The following is an 18,434-nucleotide window of genomic DNA, read 5'->3' as shown; positions in this document are numbered from 1 at the left end:
TCAGCCATCTTGAGGCCATCCTGATGTGATCCTTCTTCCATCTCTTACCAGAGGCTTGAACAAATTAAACTAGAAAAAAACAATATAGGAGAGTACATTGACATGGTTTGCATAAGTCAACTTAGCAGAATAGAGAAGGATGTTGAGTTGTCATGGGGAAAATGGAAGTATCTGACACAGGACACCCTTTGTTCCTTAACATTTACTTTCTGTTTTCATTTTGGAGAAAAATCTGTATCCCAGACAAAAGAGACATTTGAAATTCCATCAGTTTTGGTATCATTGTGGGCAAATGTCCATTCAACGTTATTTTCCTGAAACTTAAAATACTAGGCATGCAACCAGTGTTTTACACATAAATAGAGACTATGTGAAGTCGCATTTCACATGGTGGGAGACAAAAGGGATAACAGGTAAAATAAATATAACTACCTGGTTCTCTGCTGAATAGCCAACAAAGTTGGTAGTCATGAAAGTTGAAAGTTCATGGTCATGGGATTTGTTAATCATGGCTGCATTCTTCCAATATTCTTTGCATGTTGCCTATTATTTTCTACCATTCTTTTGGCTAGGTAGAATTCTTTCAGTTCAGTTCAGTCACTCATTCATGCCAACTCTTTGCAACCTCATGGAGTGCAGCGTGACAGGATTCCCTGTCCATCACCAGCTGCCAGAGCTTGCTCAGATTCATATCCATCAAGTCGGTGATGCCATCCAACCTTCTCATCCTCTGTTGTCCCCTTTTCCTCCTGCCATCAATCTTTGCCAGCATCAGAATCTTTTCTAAGGAGTCAGTTCTTCACATCTGGTATCTAAGGTACTGGAGCTTCAGCTTCAGCATCAGTCCTTCCAATGAGTATTCAGGACTGATTTCCTTTAGGATTGACTGGTTTGGTCTCCTTGATGTCCAAGGAACTCTCAAGAGTCTTCTCCAACACCACAGTTCAAAAGGATCAATTATTCGGCACTCAGCTTTCTTTATAGTCCAACTTTCACATCCATACATGACTACTGGAGAAAGCACAGCTTTGACTAGATGGACCTTTGTGGGCAAAGCTTTTTAATATGCTGTCTAGGTTGGTCATGACTTTTCTTCCAAGGAGCAGGTGTCTTTTAAATTCATGGCTGCAGTCACCATCTGCAGTGATTTTGGATCCCAAGAATATAAAGTCTATGACTCTTTACATCGTTTCCCCGTATATTTGCCATGAAGTGATGGGACCAGATGCCATGATCTTCATTTTTTGAGTGTTGAGTATTAGGCCAACTTTTTCACTCTCCTCTTTCACTTTCATAAAAAGGCTCTTTAGTTTCTCTCTGCTTTTTTCCATAAGGGTGGTATCATCTGCATATCGGGTTATTGATATTTTTCCCAGCAATCTTGATTGCCGCTTGTGCTTCATCCATTTCAGCATTTCGCATGATGTACTCTGCATATAAGTTAAATAAGCAGGTGACAATATACAGCCTTGATGTACTCCTTTCCCAATTAGAAACCAGTCCATTGTTTCATGTCTAGTTCTAACAGTTGCTTCTTGACCTGCATACAGATTTCTCAGGAGGCAGGTAAGGTGGTCTGGTATTCCCATCTCTTTAAGAATTTTCCACAGTTTGTTGTGATCCACACAAGTCAGGACTTTGGCATAGTCAGTAAAGCAAAAGTAGATATTTTTCTGAAATTCTGTTGCTTTTTACATGATACAGCAAATGTTGGCAATTTGATGTCTGGTTCCTCTGCCTTTTCTAAATCCAGCTTGAACATATGGAAGTTTTCAGTTCCCAAACTGTTGAAGCCTACCCTGGATAATTTTGAGCATTAGTTTCCTAGCCTGTGAGATGAGTGCAGTTGTGCAGTAGTTTGAACATTCTTTAGCATTGCCTTTCTTTGGGATTGAAATGAAAACTAACCTTTTCCAGTCCTGTGGCCACTGCTGAGTTTTCCAAATTTGCTTGCATATTGAATGCAGGACTTTCAGAGCACCATCTTTTAGGATTTGAAATAGCTCATCTGGATTTCCATCACCTCCACTAGCTTGTTCATAGTGATGCTTCCCAAGATCCACTTGACCACACTCCAGAATGTCTGGCTTCAGATGAGTGATCTCACCGTCATGATTATCTGGGTCATTAAGATCATTTTTGTATAATTCTTCTGTGTATTCTTGCCACCTCTTCTTAGTATCTTCTGCTTCTGCAGGTCCATACTGTTTCTGTCCTTTATTGTGCCCATCTTTGCATGAAATACTCCCTTGGTATCTCTGATTTTCTTGAAGAGATCTCTAGTCTTTCTCATTCTGTCATTTTCCTCTGTTTCTTTCCTTTGATCACTGAGGAAGGCTTTCTTATCTCTCCTTGGTATTCTTTGGAACTCTGTATTCTAATGGGTATATCTTTCCTTTCTCCTTTGCCTTTTGCATCTTTTCTTTTCTCAGCTATTTGTAAGACCTCCTTAGCCAATCATTTTTCCTTTTTCCTTTTATTTTTCTTCAGGATCATTTTGATCACCACCTCTTGTTACAGTGTCATGAACCTCCATCCATAGTTCCTCAGGCACTCTGTCTATCAGATCTAATCCCTTGAATCTGTTTGTCATTTCCACTATAAGGGATGATTTAGATCCTACCTGAATGTTTTAGTGGTTTTCCCTACTTCCTTCGGTGTAAGTCTGAATTTGCAATAAGGAGTCAAGATCTGAGCCACAGTTAGCTCCCAGTCTTGTTTTTGCTGACTGTGTAGAGCTTTTAAATTTTTGGCTGCAAAGAATATAATCAGTTTGATTTCAGTATTGACCATCTGGTGATATCCATGTGTAGAGTCATTTCTTGTGTTGTTGGAAGAGTGTTTGCTATGACCAGTGTGTTCTCTTGGTAAAACTCTTGTTAGCCTTTGCCCTGCTTCATTTTGTACTCCAAGGCCAAACTTGCCTGATACTTCAGTTATCCCTTGACTTCCTACTTTTGTATTCCAGTCACTTTTGATGAAAAGGACATCTTTTTTGGTATTAGTTCTTTAAGGTCTTGTTCACTTTAGTTGCTCAGTCATGTCCCACTCTTTGTGACCCCATGGACTGCAGCACACCAGGCTTCCCTGTCCATCACCAACTCCCAGAGCCTACTCAAACTCATGTCCATCAAGTCCGGGGTGCCGTCCAACTAGCTCATCCTCTGTTGTCTCCTCCTCCTCCTGCTGTCAATCATTCCCAGCATCAGGGTCTTTTCTAGTGAGTCATTTCTTCACATCCAGTGGCCAAAGTATTGGAGTTTTAGCTTCAACATCAGTCCTTCCAATGAATCTTCAGGACTGATTTCTTTTAGGATGAACTGGTTTGATCTCCTTGCAGTCCAAGTGACTCTCAGGAGTCTTTCCAACACCATAGTTCAAAAGGATCAATCATTCGGCACTCAGCTTTCTTTATAGTCCAACTCTCAAGCTGTACATGACTACTGGAAAAGCCACAGCTTGGACTAGACGGATCTTTGTCGGCAAAGTAATGTCTCTGCTTTTTAATATGTCTAGGTTGGTCATAGCTGTTCTTTCAGGAAGGTCTTGTAGGTCATCATAAAATCATTCAACTTCAGCTTGTTTGGCATCAGTGGTTGGGGCATAGATTTGGATTACTGCAATACTGAATGGTTTGCCTTTCAAACAAACAGAAATCATTCTGTCATTTTTGAGATTGCACCCAAATACTGCATTTCAGACTCTTGCATTGACTATGAGAGCTACTGCATTCCTTCTAAGGGATTCTTGCCCACAGTGTATATATAATGGTCATCTGAATTAAATTTGCCCATTCTGGTCCATTTTAGTTCATTGAGTCCTAAAATGTTGATGTTCACTCTTGCCATCTCCTGTTTGACCACTTCCAATTTATCGTGATTTATGGACCTAATAGTGCAGATTCCGATGAAGTATTGTTCTTTACAGCATCAGACTTTACCTCCATCACCAGTCACTTCCACAGCTGCGTGTTGTTTTTGCTTTGGCTCTGTATCTTCATTCTTTCTGGAGCTATTTCTTCAGTCTTCTCCAGTAACATATTGAGTACCTACTGACCTGGGGAGTTCATCTTTCAGTGTCATATCTTTTTGCCTTTCCATACTGTTCATGGGGTTCTCAAGGCAACCACTGAAGTGGTTTGCCATTCCCTTCTCCAGTGGACCACGTTTTTGTCAGAACTCTCCACCATGACCTGTCCATTTTGGGTGGCCCTACACAGCATGGCTCATAGTTTCTTTAAGTCAGACAAGGCTGTGATCCATGTGATCAGTTTGGTTAGTTTTCTCTGATTGTGGTTTTCATTCTTTCTGCCCTCTGATAGATAAGGCTAAGAGGTTTGTGGACCTCCCTGATGGGAGGAATCTGGGTCTTGTGCTAATGGGCAGGACCATGCTCAGTAAATCTTTAATCCCATTTTTTGTTGATGGGATGGGGCCCATCTCTTGATGGGGTGAGGCCAAACTGTGGGATCACCTTCAAAAAGATTTATGCCAGCACTGTTGTATTCAGTGCCTCTGACCCCATGGCAGGCCACTACTGATCCATGCCTCTGCTGCAGATTCTTGAACACTCACAGGCAAGTCTGGCTCAGCCTCTTTTGAGATCACTGCTCCTTTCTCCTGGGCCTTGGTGTGCACAAGGTTTTGTTTTTGCCCTCCAAGAGTCTGTTTCCCCAGTTGTGTGGAAGTTCTATAATCAAATCCCACTGGCCTCTACAGTCAAATTGCCTGGGGTTTTTCAGTCCCTTTGCTGGATCCCCAGGTTGGGAAATCTGTTGTGGCTCCTAAGACTTTCTTAACAGTGTGAGAACTTCTTTGGTATAATTGTTCTCCAGCCTGTAGGTCATCTGCTCAATGGCTCTATGGTGGGGTTAATGGCAACCTCCTCCCAGACGACTTAGGCCACATGGCGTTCTTTCCAGGTCTGCTGCAGCCAGAGAGCCCCTGTCCCCACAGCAGGCCACTGGGTGGCTGACCCATGCCACCACAGGAGACACTCAAACACTCAAAGGCAGGTCTGGCTCAGTCTTTGTGGGATCTCTGAATCCTGGTGTGCACAAGGTTTTGTTTGAACCCTCCGAGCATCTCTGGCGGGTATGGGGTTTTGATTCTAAACACAATTTTGCCTCTCCTACCATCTTGTTGGGGCTTCTCCTTTGCCTTTGGACATGGGGTATCTTTTTTTGGTGGGGTCCAACATTCTCCTGTTGATGGTTGTTCAGCAGCAAGTCACAATTTTGGAGTTCTCACAGGAGAAGATGAGCACACGTCCTTTTCCGCTGTCAGTGTCCTAGAATTCTTTACCTGGTGGTAAACTCCAAATTCTCTATTCTGTGAAATCCAAGTCTTTTGTATTCTTGCATTTTGGGGATTGATACAATTTTCCACTGATCAATACAATTGGGAAGAGAAAGTTAAGTGCTGCCCCACTGAGCTTCCAGGGTTCCAGATAGTGTTACCTGTTACGTAGCAGCTGCCTTTGTTGTATAGCAAGAAATTGATTTCCTCTTGTCATCAAAATCAGTTACTCTGCTAGTACAATATGTACCTGTTGGTTCAACTGCATGAAAAGCCCCTAAATGCCCAAAAGGTAGTCTCAGCTCCCATTTAATCAGTTTTCTGATAAAAGTTAATACTCCTGCCCCTTTAAGCAGTAGGACCATAAAATCGACTAAGCTTTCATTAATGGGAGGTAAAGAAAATTTTTTTCACGTGAGTTATTTAGTATAATAATGAGATGGACTGCTTTTACTTGTACTTTTTTATTCCTAGACCTGTGTTCTCTGGCTCTGGGGGAGACTGTACAATATATTGGCTACTGATTTAACACTAATAGAGCATTCTTCATTTGACCCTCACAATATTATTTCCAAGTAGATGCCCTAACTGAATCTTTAACAGGGCATTTCTCTGTCTAACTAAGCCAGCTGCTTCTGAATAATAGAGCCTGTAGAGAGAGCAGTGAAATCCATGGCCTTGATCCTATTGCCACACTTCTTTTGCCATACTATATACTTTGGTTGGAGGCAGTGTTGTGATGGATAAGACATTTTGTAAATCTACTAACAGTGTGGTGCTGCAGAACACTTGAGGCCAAGAAAGAAAGAAAATATGTGTTTGAAACATCAATCTACCCTTTTGAGGACAAAATACTGTTGATGCCACAGTAGGAAAGGTCCAGTATAATCAATCCCAACTGGTTCTTTTAGGGAATGGTGCTATACTGAAAACTCAGCATTGACTTGTGCTTTGGAGAACTTGAGTACTCACAGTGGCAGTAGCCAGGTTAGCATTTGTATAAGTGAACGACCATGTTGTTGAACTCTTTTTTATTTCCATACTTGTTACCATAGAATTTTGTTTGTGGACCTATTGAATAAGCACTGGATTGGCCAAGGAAAGAGACTAGCTGGCATCCTCAGAAAGGGTCATCTTGTCCACCTGAATAATGAAAGCCTTCATTAATATCTTCAGATCCTCTGCCCATTCAAAGAGAGCCATTACAATACCTCTTCTCCAGAACTTCTTGTCACTAATTTTACATTTTTTCTTCATATCCCCAGTCATCTGGCAATCTCATTCATCACTTTCCACAAGTCAGTCTAGTCTAGATCCAAACCTCTGTCCATTTCTCCTTAAACATTGAATAGGCAACCAAGTTTGAATAGGGTTATTCTTCTGGGATCATCCATTCTGGCTGACACCAGCATCCATTACAGATGTGTTTGTGAACCATGCTCTTTTCTCTCTTGTAATAAGGAACTCCCCCAAGAAGCCACAGGAGTGGGCTAAGGGAGAGGGGTTAAACCAGGTACTGTGAGGATCTAAACTGCCTGTTTATGAAGTTGACTTGTCCCTCTTGGATCTCTTTAGGCCTGTTCACTTGCATTTTATAGTGAAATGCTGCCGTGTTGCCCAGTGTTATGTTTTAGTCCATCAGTTAATAGCTAGTTCATGATGGGCAGTTCAGGTTGCAGAATCATTTAGTGTCCTATGGTCAGACATTCGTCTCTACCAGGATTTTGCTTTTAAATGGGGAATTATCTGCGGAGTAGGGTGTGGTCTTTCTAAAAACTATAGAACTGTGTGGTCATTATCTTTCAGGGACTTTCTAGAGGCTTTTAACAACGCCTCTATCATAAACTCTTTGAATACCACTGGGTCTTGTGGGTCATATATCTCATGTGGTTGAGGAACTTGAATTGAGGCCTGGACCTGCAATATAGCCCTTTCTTACAAGGGGCTTTACTGAAAACTGACAGCCTTATAGAGTTACCCTTCAAAAATGGGTCAGTATAGTGTATGGAGCACACTTTCAAATTCCAGAGGCCCACCAAGCTTTGTACTTCTTTGCAGTTGGCCTTTCAAGACACAGAATCTTGTCCTCCCCTTTAAAGGAAACTCTTAATGGTCAAAACACTACTGGACCCTTAGAAACCTCATTTTTGTGACACATCCCTGAACTTGTTGCCCTTCTTCTACCCCACTTTGCCTTATTCGTGCACTACTCCTACCTGTTACTTGTCAGCAAATCCAGTTAACATAACAGCCCCAATGTCATTGACCAGCATGGTATTCTTTGAAATAGTAAGATGATCAAGTGCTCTCCAGACTAATGAGGACAGAGAGCAGTAAAATTGATAGATCCCTGGGATGAGACAGTTAAGATATTCTGTTGCCCATGTAATTTATTTATTTCTTTTTTCTTTTTCCATTTATTTTTATTAGTTGGAGGCTAATTACTTTACAACATTGCAGTGGTCTTTGTCATACATTGAAATGAATTAGCCATGGATTTACATGTATTCCCCATCCCGGTCCCCCCTCCCACCTCCCTCTCCACCCCATCCCTCTGGGTCTTCCCAGTGCACCAGGCCCGATGCATGAGACAAGTGCCCAAATTTAAATGCAAATGGAAGTAGCTAGAGACTGTCAAGTCAACTGTGTTCCCTGCAGTAGTGCTATGGAGATGTGCTAGGAGGCTTTGTGATCCCTTTGAGCCCTCCGGAGAAGGACTCAAGCTAATATTTCATCAGGCTAAGTCCCCATTCTGACTGATGACTCACATTGGAGTTTCAGAATTACAGGATCCTTCAGGGTCATTATCTAATAACTCCCCAGAATATCTCAATAATTCCCATTCTTTAGTGAATGGGCTCCCACATGAATATCTCTTCCAAAATTGCTTGGGGAAATTTTTATAGTATATACCTGTGGCCATATTAAAGGACCTTCCTTATTCTGTGCTGTTCCCAGAATGACAAATATCTGAGTTTGTTTTTATTCATCAACTTTATTAAATAATTTTAGTCAATGACCTGCATAGACATTATATTTAAAAATTCAATATAAAAATAAATACTTTAGGATAAATAATTTAACTGAATTTTTTAGAGCCCGTAGGGCTTACATAAAGAATCTTAAAAGATCCATATTTATCATCTTAAGACTAATAGTTACAAAAGGTAGAAAAACATATATCAAAAAATAAATATAAATTTTAAATATTTAAATAAATAGAAAGCCTGGTACGTTTAAAATGAGAGGCACTTAGTTATCAAGTCATTGTTGAGTAGATCCTTTGACAAAAGATAATCCATTTGTTCAGAAATTCTACAGCCTTTACTGTTGTCGCATCATATTCACATTTGAAACTTGTTTCAGATCCCTATAAAAGAAAACAATTTTGTTTTAGTTCAAAGTAGTTTACCTTATATATAATTATTTTCAGTTCAAGTCTTATAGAGTTATGGCCTTTATTTTCAAGTATATTAAACATATTAACATTCACATTTTCTTCAAATGACCAAAATTATGTGCCTAAATTAGTGTATGTTATGATATCCAGATAGTGACATACAAGCTGTAATTTAACTTGTGCTTTTTATTTAGGATGTCTATTAATTAATGAATTTTGTACTTTGACAGATGGATGAGGAAAGAGAGCCATGAATCTCTCACATCACCCAAGTTCCTTGTGTATTTCATGCTTCTATGCGTTTAAAATTCTTAAGGTCCTGAAAGTGAGTATTACCTCTAAATAAAAAGTTAATTATCTAGTCCATTGGCCATTTTACTGGTTGCCATTTTTTTAGACAAATCTCTTAGTTCTTCTACCAAATGATAGGAAAACCCCATTTAAAAAGTAATTTGGGTAATCAGAATTAGCTATTCTGGAAGATGATCTGAAAACATTAAAAAATACAGTAGGTCCCCTACATTCAAATGAGTTCTGTTCCAAGAGCGGGTTTGTAAGTTGAATTTTGTTTGTAAGTCCTACAGAGTTAGCCTAGGTACCCAACTTAACACAGTCAGCTATATCCTGCTGCTTTTACACTTGCTTCTAGACATCTTGGGCTTGAAACAAGATACCCACTACTACTGTACTCTATCCAGCACTGTACAATAAAGTACACAAAGCACAGTCACTTGTATGGTTGATGCAGGATGCAGGCAAGTGACAATGTATGCCAGACACGTGTACTAACTTTTGTGATTGGACATGTGAATGCAAATTCACATCTTTGAAAGTCCACAACTTAAAGGTTCATATGTAGAGGGCTTACTGTATATAATGACACCTGTCTCCTTTCTTTGAAATTCAATTCAGTGTCTTCTGCCAATCCCAGTTTTGTGTTAATGTGAGGGGTGACAGAGTGCATTGGTAGGGGCTTGTCCCTGAGTGGATGGTGGATGGAAGCCCTCTAGCTTACACTTCCCAGATCCACAATGTGTCATCTAATATAAAAATGACTTATATTCATAATGGACTTTAAATGCATGAGTACTTCACAAATACCAAATGTTATACAATGTTAAAATGCCCTTCCATTTATTTTATTTCCAGAACAAGTACAGTAATATTTTACCTGTAGTTCCAAAACTATTCTCTTGATATTGTCCATTAAATCCTTGATCTCATCCATTGAATCCTTGATCTCTTTGGGGTTCAGGTTTTTGCTTGGAGATAAATTTAGCACTTCCTCTAGAAGTTTGAGTTCTTCTAGTAGACAGTTAAGATGTTTCAATTCTGTAGCCTGGGGTAGTAGTAAAAGTAATTATCAGATCAATTTGCCCTGACTAAAGGTCAGAATCAGAAATTAATATCAAAATTTATTTTGCTAATAGAGACAGTATATAGTTTGTACCAATTCTCTCTGTTTCTCAGCATTACTATAAAGATGGATCAATATAATTTACATTATAAGACTGAAAAATTGGAGTTTAGCTGCACATAGTTAGCATTAACTGTTAGTTAACAAATAATGAGGCGTTAATTTCAGCTTAATTTGGCTTTGCAAAAAAGGCAACATTTCTGCACCCAAATGCAAATTACCAATATAGGTTGAATTCTTTTCCAGTCTGCATAGAAATTATTAGATCCAAGAGTAGTCATAATGTGGAAGTGTAGGTTCACATTCTATGATTCTAATATTTAATAACATAAGAGTTATGAATCATAGAATGTTAGGGACAGAGGGAGCTCTTGAATGCAATCTGTCACAATCACAACATTTTATAGATTAGTTAATTGTAACTACTTAGTAATAGCTTGATATAGCAAGGCCCATAAAACTTCATCTTAATTTTTTACTTTTCTGTAATAAGTATAGTAAGATGCATTGTTAAACATAACATCTCAATCAAATAAAAGCTTACAGTATTTGAAGGATTTTTAGATAGGCTCCCTGATTTAGACATGTACACACACAAGCACACACATGTACATACTCATATCTAATGATAATATTTCTTATTTCTATGGTATATTATAATTTCAAAGTGTTTTGTCCTGAATAAGTCCATTTATGTCTCACAGCCACCTTTTGATATATGTAATACACAGTGTTATCACCATGTTACAAATAAGGAAACTAAATCTCAGAATTTTAAGTGTCTTCCCCAAGGCCACATGACCTGGTGGTGTGTATGTGGGTGTATGCTCAGTTACGTCTGACTCTTTGCGACCCTATGGACCATAGCCCACCAGGCTCCTCTGCCGTGGGATTATCCAGGCAAGAATACTGACTAGGTGGAGTCAGAATTAGATGTCAGTTCTTTTTCTTTATAGCATTATCATAACAGCCTTTGAATTAAATGTTTTTGTACCTCTCTAAATTCTTTTGCAAACATTGAATAGCTGTAAAATGGACAAATGAATGGAGTTTATCACATTACTTTTAGTTTCAAGTAGATTTTGTGTTGTCATTTAAAAACTGTTAAATTATGTATGACAAAAACTACTGTAATGATGTAAAGTAATTAGCCTCCAACTAATAAAAATAAATGGAAAAAATAAATAAATAAAAATAAAAACTGTTAAATTTCAAAGAGTTCTACCACCCTGCACATAATCTTTTGTTATCTCACTTTTAGAGAGAGAGGTAGGAATACACCACATACATCTTATGACATTTTCATCTAATGCCCTTTCAACTTGGCTACTATAAATTAACAAGTTTAAGGCTTAAGTTTTTGACATGAACTTGGAGCTCTTTCCCTCAAAAAAGTCTAGTGTCTTTATGTTACTGGAAATAAGAGTTATGTGACTCTGATTAAGTTGGAGGAGCATCTCTAAGTTATTTCCTTTTCATCTTTTAAAAGGGTAGTTTGAAAAAAGTGTGAAGAAAGTGAAAGTGTTAGTCATGTTAGAGACACTCAGTCATGTCTCTCTGAGACCCCATGGACCTTAGCCCGTCAGGCCCCAGTGTCCATGGGATTCTCCAGGCAAGAATAACTGGAGTGGGTTGCCATGCCTAGCCCTAACCCTAACTCTAATTGAGACCCTAGGGATCTTCCTGACCCAGGGATTAAACCTAGATCTCCTGCATTGCAGGCAGATTCTTTACCTTCTGAGCCATCAGGGAAGTCTCAAAGGGTAGTTTGATATCTAATTTCCTCAAAGTTGTAAGAGGGTGATCAATGGAAATGCATCCATGACCGTTAAAACACCATTCTCTTATGGGCTATTCACCTGAGGACAAGCTCTTTCTAGGATTAGAGTTTTGCCCATTACCTTTTGACTGGCATAACAACTAGGAAACTTGACACACCTAATATATCTCTAGGAGCGTGGATGATGCTTATCTAACAGTCTGAATCCCCAGACAACCAAATGGAAACTTTAGTCTTGGAATATAAGTCAGATAGCATCAGGAGTCTCTAGGTTTATTGACATAAAAGATGTGTAAGTTGCAATTTTTACTCTATACTCTCCAGGAAGAATTTTGTCCTTATTATTACTTCTAATAGTTCTTATATGGCATTTCCCCTATGCCAGGCACTATTCTGAGTACTTTACATTTATTCATTAATTCTCACAAAACTGTATGAAGTATATACAATTATCATTCACATAAGAGACTGTGTCACAAAGAGAATAGGTAACTTGCTCAAGGTTACAAAAGCTTGGACATGGCAGAGCTGAGATTTCAGGTTAAATAATCTGCCCTAGGATCTGTGCTATGGATTAGTGCTATACTGCCTCTTGAAGGAAGATCCTTAAGAATCCTTCCTAAAACAATAAAGGATTTTTTCAGATGGGCCCTCTGAAATCAGTTTAGCTAATTTGAATGGTAAAGTGATATGCTCAAGTATCTCCAGAGTTTTATATTTTTAAATAAAACAGTAAGTCAGCACAATCTTTTTAAAAATTATCCCAGCAATAAAGTGAGAATGTTATTCCCTTTTTCCCATTTCCTTTACCCCAAAATATACATAAGTATATATTTTTTAAAAACTGCAAAGCCATTTTTCAGAAGCACATTATCAAACTTGAGATTCATTTTAAAAAGATACTGAAGTTACTATTTCTTCTCCTCAGATGAGGTGCTATTAATCCAGTTAGTGTGTAAATTTTCACATTACTTTCAGTTTTATTAAAATTAAATTGAACATAGAAAGTTGTACTTACGTTAACCTTGGGCATGAAAAAGTTAAATGTATGCATCTTGGAGAGCTTGAGGTTCTCGGGATTCTGAGAAAGCATAACAGATTGTTATTTCAAAAACAGACTCCAGGTAGAAAAATTAAATGTAATAATTTGAGTAAGAAAGAGAATAAACTTACTTCAACTTTCTCCAAAAGCAACTGTAAATCCAGCAGCAATGACTTCACTTCTTTCATTGTGTTCCCCGTAGAGCTTGAAGTCGGTGCACCGTTTGCAACGAGTGCAAGTGTTAGTGCAATGCAAGACAAGAGTTGTAGCTTGTACATTGTGGCAGGAGTTGAGGTTACTGTGAGTAGTGATTAGAGAGGCAGATAGGAAGCTCTAGAACAAGAGAAGCAATTTATACTTTTAATTCTGGAAAAATATGATGGGGGTGTCAAAATGTTTTACATATTACACATACTTTCAAAGATTCTACCTGTGTGGCAAAAAGCATTACCTTTATTTTTCCTCTTCTGATGACTCTTTGGAATTTCTTTAAACCCCCATAAACTGACTGAATGGATGTAGGTGAAATCCCTCTTGGTTACATTAGCCCACACTTAGGTGGCAGTTCTAATTCATACAACTAACGCCTTCTGTATGAAACAGTTTTTCCTCCCTCTTTCTTTAAGGGGGTGGGGATACAAAAATGGCTCATGAAAAATTTCTCTTTGTCATAAAACTGTGTGGAACATGTGGAGCACCATGTTGTGGTGGACAGGAACAAGAGTAAATAGTTGAAAAGAATAAATTTTTAGATTTGTTGATTAAACAGGAAGAATATTGGTTTCCTGTTCCAGAATGGCTTTACCTTTTTATCTCCACGATGACTGAGCTAATGCATACAACGTGATAGATTACTTCTTACACAATCAGCTAGAGAGGTATTAAAATTAGAATACATAAAATACTCACTGAGTTTGGGGCACTGTTTTATGCTATTTTAATTTTAATGTGTTTCTTGTATCTGTTTACATCTCTTAATGTCTGTTGTACTTTTTTTTTAATAGTGTGGTGTTTAACAAACAAATACTCAGAAAAGGATTTGCATACAAGAGTATTACTGCTGCTAGGTGTGTGTGTGGGAGGAGGGGATTAGTCATTTTTCTTTACAAATTTGTTTTTGCTCCTTTATTATTTTTTATGGGCATTAAGGGAATATAATGAGAGTTGGAATGTTGCCAGAATCAAGGATGCTTTTTCTTCCTCTCAGTCTCTCAGGGGCCATCTGAGCTGTATTAGTCTTTCTCCCTCTTCATACCCATTTCATTTCTTTCTATCTGTTGAACAGATTACTTGTATTTCTTTAAATATAAGAAAGAAAATGAGCATAACAATAGGAATCCCCAGGCTTGTTTATAGGAAGCTTACTAACTGGAATTTATGGATACCATTTATTTATTCTTTAGGAGAAAGATAATATGGCTAGCTTGAGGTGTACCAGTACTGGCCTAATTATTGTGGCTGGGAGTGAGAAAGGCAGGGTAATAAGCAGTCCAGAAGGCCATGATGAGCCATGGAATGTGTATGCGTGTATGTGTGTGTGTCTTGTGGATTGAGAGCAATTCTCAGAGTAGGGGTATTTGGGCTCAGTTACTCCAACGTAACTTACAATACAGACGCCAGAACTCTAGCAATAAAAGTTACTAAGAGGGGGTATTCATTACAATTCTTGGAGCACCTTTATGAAAAAATAAAGTACTACAAAAAAACTTGTGATTAGCAAACACTCACTGAGTTTACATTCAAGGGTATTGATGCTAGTTTTATAGCAGACTTTATATGTGCCGTGTATAACGGCTTCTCTGATGGTTCAGCGGTGAAGAATCCATCTTCAGTGCAGAAGATGCAGGTTCAATACATGGGTCAGGAAGACCCCCAGGAGCAGGAAATGTCAACCCACTCCAGCATTCTTGCCTGAAAAATTCCATGGACTGAGGAGCCTGGCGGGGTACACTCCATGGGTCACAAAGAGTCAGACATGACTAAACATGAAAGCGTTCAAAGAGTGCCATGTATAAACCAATCCATAAGTTTCCAGTTTTTATGTTTTCACTCTTTAATAAATTTAGATTTAGCCTCTAAAGCACCTGTGACACTGAGTGTAACAATAATAGTTATAAAATAATACCAGATCAATATTTTTTAGTCATTAGATCAGGTAGGATACTTGGGATTATGTTCATTTGCGCTCAGTACAATGCACTAACTGCCTGAATGATGGTATAGATATATACTTCTAATTTAAACTGGGAAAAATTGAGGAAATAGTTTTTAAGCCATTTCTTAGAACTTCCCCATTTTTACTACATTATTTATTTTTGTCTCTTCTGTAAACATATTTCTCTAACTCCTATGATACTGTCAGGTATATAGAAAGAAAAAAGTATGCACAGATACATGATTTAGTTTAAGCCTTACCTGTGAAGTGATGGTACCATTCTGTAGATTAGAAAGTTGAACGTCAAAGAAGTTAAATAATTTGTTCTAAGCTATTTAGCCCTTCCAGTTTAAGACAGAACAAGGATTTGAAATCAGAATATTCTTACTCCAGAGTCCACACTCTTATCATTTATATTCTTTCTCAAAGAAACATGTGTAGTAGAAAAGTCATAGGTAGACAAGTGTAATCCCAGATAAGAGATGATTACTGCCTTGAGAAAGGTGGATATAAACAATTTTGAAGAAGCAACATGACTTTAAAATGAATTTTGACAACACAGTTAAAATGTAAATGTGTAAATTTAAGGTTAAGTTGAGGGTGGGTAGGCAGGGTGAGCATAATTTTTACTTTTTTTTTTCTTTGGTCACACCACAGGGCATGTGGCATCTTAGTTCCCTGATTATGGAATAAACCAGTGCCTCCCTTAGTGGAAGTGCAGAGTCTTAACCACTGGACCACCAGGGAAGTCCAGGTTACATGTTCTAAGGAATGCAATTGTACTAAAAAAGAACAGAGAAAAATGGTTCAGTACTTTTTAGCTACACATTAGACAATATTCTGAAGAATATGAAACATCTTCCTAAAATTTAAAAACAAGCATTACAGTTCCTAAAGAGGAAAAAGAAGTAAAGAAAAAGTCAGATTAGAGGCAAATAACTTTTTCTTTTAGAAAAGATTAGAGACAAATGATCATGCTCTTTTCCTTATTTTTTTTTTTCCACTAAAAACTGCATAATCTCTCTCTGTACCTTTCAAATCAAAACCACAAATTTAGCATTAGTTCTAAGGGAAAGGCTATTTGGTAATCTGTGTGTCAACTATTATACTTGTTTCATTTCTTTAAAGACTGAGTGTCTCCTCCAGCATCATCAGCTCAGGCTTTTACCCTTCCAGAGTGGAAGGATTGACACCCACACGTTTTTCTGTGTGGGGGCTTTTCCAGCAAGGCCTTTGATGTTCTCAGAGTCTTGATATTTGTATTTCTCCAGCTATTTCCATTAGAGAATAGGTCAGTGTATGGCTGAATTGATAGGACCCTGTAGAAAAGCCCCTGCCTTGTCCTTATTATTGTGTAACAAGCATCATTATAGAAGCTTGGGGAGAAAGCTACAGCAAACGTACACTGTGGCAAACTTTTACTTTTTAACATGTCTGACACATCAGCTGGTTTCTCTGGCTATAGCAGTAATAGTAATCAGTAGTAGACTGCTAACTACCACGTGTCACACTCCCCTATTTCCCCTGTGAAAATAAATTTTACTATCAATAAGCAGCTATTTTAGTTGCTTGGTGTTGTTTGTGAGTCTGTCTCAGAGTCAGGAATAGCCCAAGTCCCTAAAGCTGTCTCCCAAAGAAGTTGGTCAGTCAGTTGCATAATTGTCCAGCCATGACTTTCAAGAACTCTGTCTCATGCAAGAATTTCTTCTTTCTGAGCCTTTTTCACAGCTTTGTAAAACTTTAATTTGGTCTGGAACTTGATGCCTGTATTAATGTATGTCTTGTTGGCTTCTCTAAAGGTCTCTTGACTTTTCAAGATGTAGTTCTCTCCCTTTAAAGTTAGAATATACTGTTGGATAAGCTCCATACCACCTAGAGAGATTTTTGCTAGGAACTCTGTTTCCTATGAAAACCCAGATTTCCTCAGGCATAGGATGGTGACCATTCTTTGTCTTTACTCGACCTGTGATCCTCCAAAATGTGATACCGCTTCTGTAAATATGTCTGTGAATCACAATTAAGTCTTATTTGCATGGGGTGTTCCGAGTGGTAAATTTTAATGATGTTCACAACCTTTTGGAAGAGTTATTTCTTTGATACTTTTATTTTTGCAAAGTATATTCAAATTGATTATTTTATTGAGTCACATTCTGCTGATAAGAAATTTGAGATTTGTAGAGGTTGACTTGCCCAAGACCACATTCTTAAATTAGTGGTGAAGTTAGAGCAAAAGTCAAGGCTTCCTTGTCTCTAATTTCATGTATTTCCCATGTTAAACAGTGATGCCAAATTCTAGGTCCATGATGCTGCATAGAAAAAGCTGGATTAAATTGTGCCCATTTTTCATCTTTCTCTCAGTGATAGCTGATAAGTCAAGTGAGGCATCATCCACCATCCAGCTTCACTTAAGCAACACCTTGTCTAAGCAGCTTTGGGATTTCTAAGAATTTAGAGCAGCTGAATTCATATAGCAGCTATATGAATTCATGAATTTGCGCATGTCTTTTAATTTCTGGGGTCTTTTAAAAATACTAGCGTATTTGATGTTTCCTAACACTTCTCCCATGTTTAAAGTGAGAAAATGATTGTGTCCAATGTGGATTTAAACTGCATTATCCTTTTAGGAGTGCAGTGTCCAAGGTTGATATGAAGGTATAACACAAAAGGCAATTGCATTTGTCAGCTAAGAGACAGCTCACACTTAAATGTAATGAGAATGGGAGTATCTTCAAAACCTTTTTTGGAAATTTACTTTTTGTGTAAATATCCGACTGCTATGGCAAATCACACAACGATTACTAGGGGTAGAACATGATAGTCTTCTGATGGTAATAGATCTATAAAGCACTTCAAATTCATAAAAGTACTTTCATATCCATTTATCTCATTTCACAGCAAAAAAAAAAAATGTGAAGGAAAGAAATTTTCTGGTTGTATGTATTTCACGAAGACCTTTATTTTCTTCATACATTAAGAATTAAGCCTTGCAACTTACAAATAAATACTAACTTTCTCCTCTGTGGAAGTAAATGCCTTCATTAAAATCATTGTAAAAATAAAGTTATTATTTAAGTTCTCTACTAACCATTGGTTCTTTCCTCTTCTACAGAAGCTTTGGATGCATCATTAACAGTCCATTGTTCCATGATTCCTAATGTTGAAAGATAAACTGAGGCATGCCAAAACTTTTTAGAGTTTATTTGAGCAAAAGTCAATTTGAATCAGGCATCATCCAGTCTAGCGGACAGAAGGGAACTCTGGGGAGCTGTGCAAAATGAAAGACTTTTACAGCTAAGAAGGGAATGGAAACAAGGAAGTTATACTAGACAAAAAAGTGGATTGG

At 38.0% G+C, this 18,434-nt stretch overlaps 2 protein-coding genes across 2 annotated transcripts in view; one reads left to right on the top strand and one right to left on the bottom strand.

The window, feature by feature from the left end:
- Positions 1-9,016, top strand: part of ADAD1 (adenosine deaminase domain containing 1) — an 81,293-nt gene extending 72,277 nt beyond the window's left edge. Inside the window, exon 11 of the mRNA XM_020882163.2 lies at positions 8,928-9,016. Within this exon, the coding sequence (XP_020737822.1) occupies positions 8,928-8,951 (24 nt within the window). The 3' untranslated portion in view covers positions 8,952-9,016. The remainder of the gene's footprint in view (positions 1-8,927) is intronic.
- On the bottom strand, positions 8,323-13,265 carry IL2 (interleukin 2). The gene is made up of 4 exons (XM_020882164.2): positions 13,068-13,265; positions 12,913-12,975; positions 9,869-10,036; positions 8,323-8,667 (listed from the first exon to the last, which is right to left on the bottom strand). Exons 1-4 carry the CDS (start codon positions 13,212-13,214, stop codon positions 8,557-8,559), a joined length of 489 nt encoding a protein of 162 aa, XP_020737823.1. The 5' UTR covers positions 13,215-13,265; the 3' UTR covers positions 8,323-8,556.
- Positions 13,266-18,434: the final 5,169 nt, after the last annotated feature.

The sequence above is a fragment of the Odocoileus virginianus genome, chromosome 12, assembly GCF_023699985.2.
Source record: "Odocoileus virginianus isolate 20LAN1187 ecotype Illinois chromosome 12, Ovbor_1.2, whole genome shotgun sequence".
NCBI lineage: Eukaryota > Metazoa > Chordata > Mammalia > Artiodactyla > Cervidae > Odocoileus > Odocoileus virginianus.
The sequence above is the reverse complement of the archived record's forward strand: the minus strand, read 5'-3'. Positions and strand labels throughout refer to the sequence as shown.

Bases quoted from the DNA above. Each gene is read 5' to 3' on its own strand.
- IL2 (XM_020882164.2), bottom strand. From the start codon at position 13,214: ATGTACAAGCTACAACTCTTGTCTTGCATTGCACTAACACTTGCACTC. The intron at 10,037-12,912 runs GTAAGTACAACT...CTACTACCCCAG, and splicing joins TTTTCATGCCCAAGGTTAAC to GCTACAGAATTGAAACATCT. The intron at 8,668-9,868 runs GTAAAATATTAC...TTTCTTTTATAG, and splicing joins GAATAGTTTTGGAACTACAG to GGATCTGAAACAAGTTTCAA.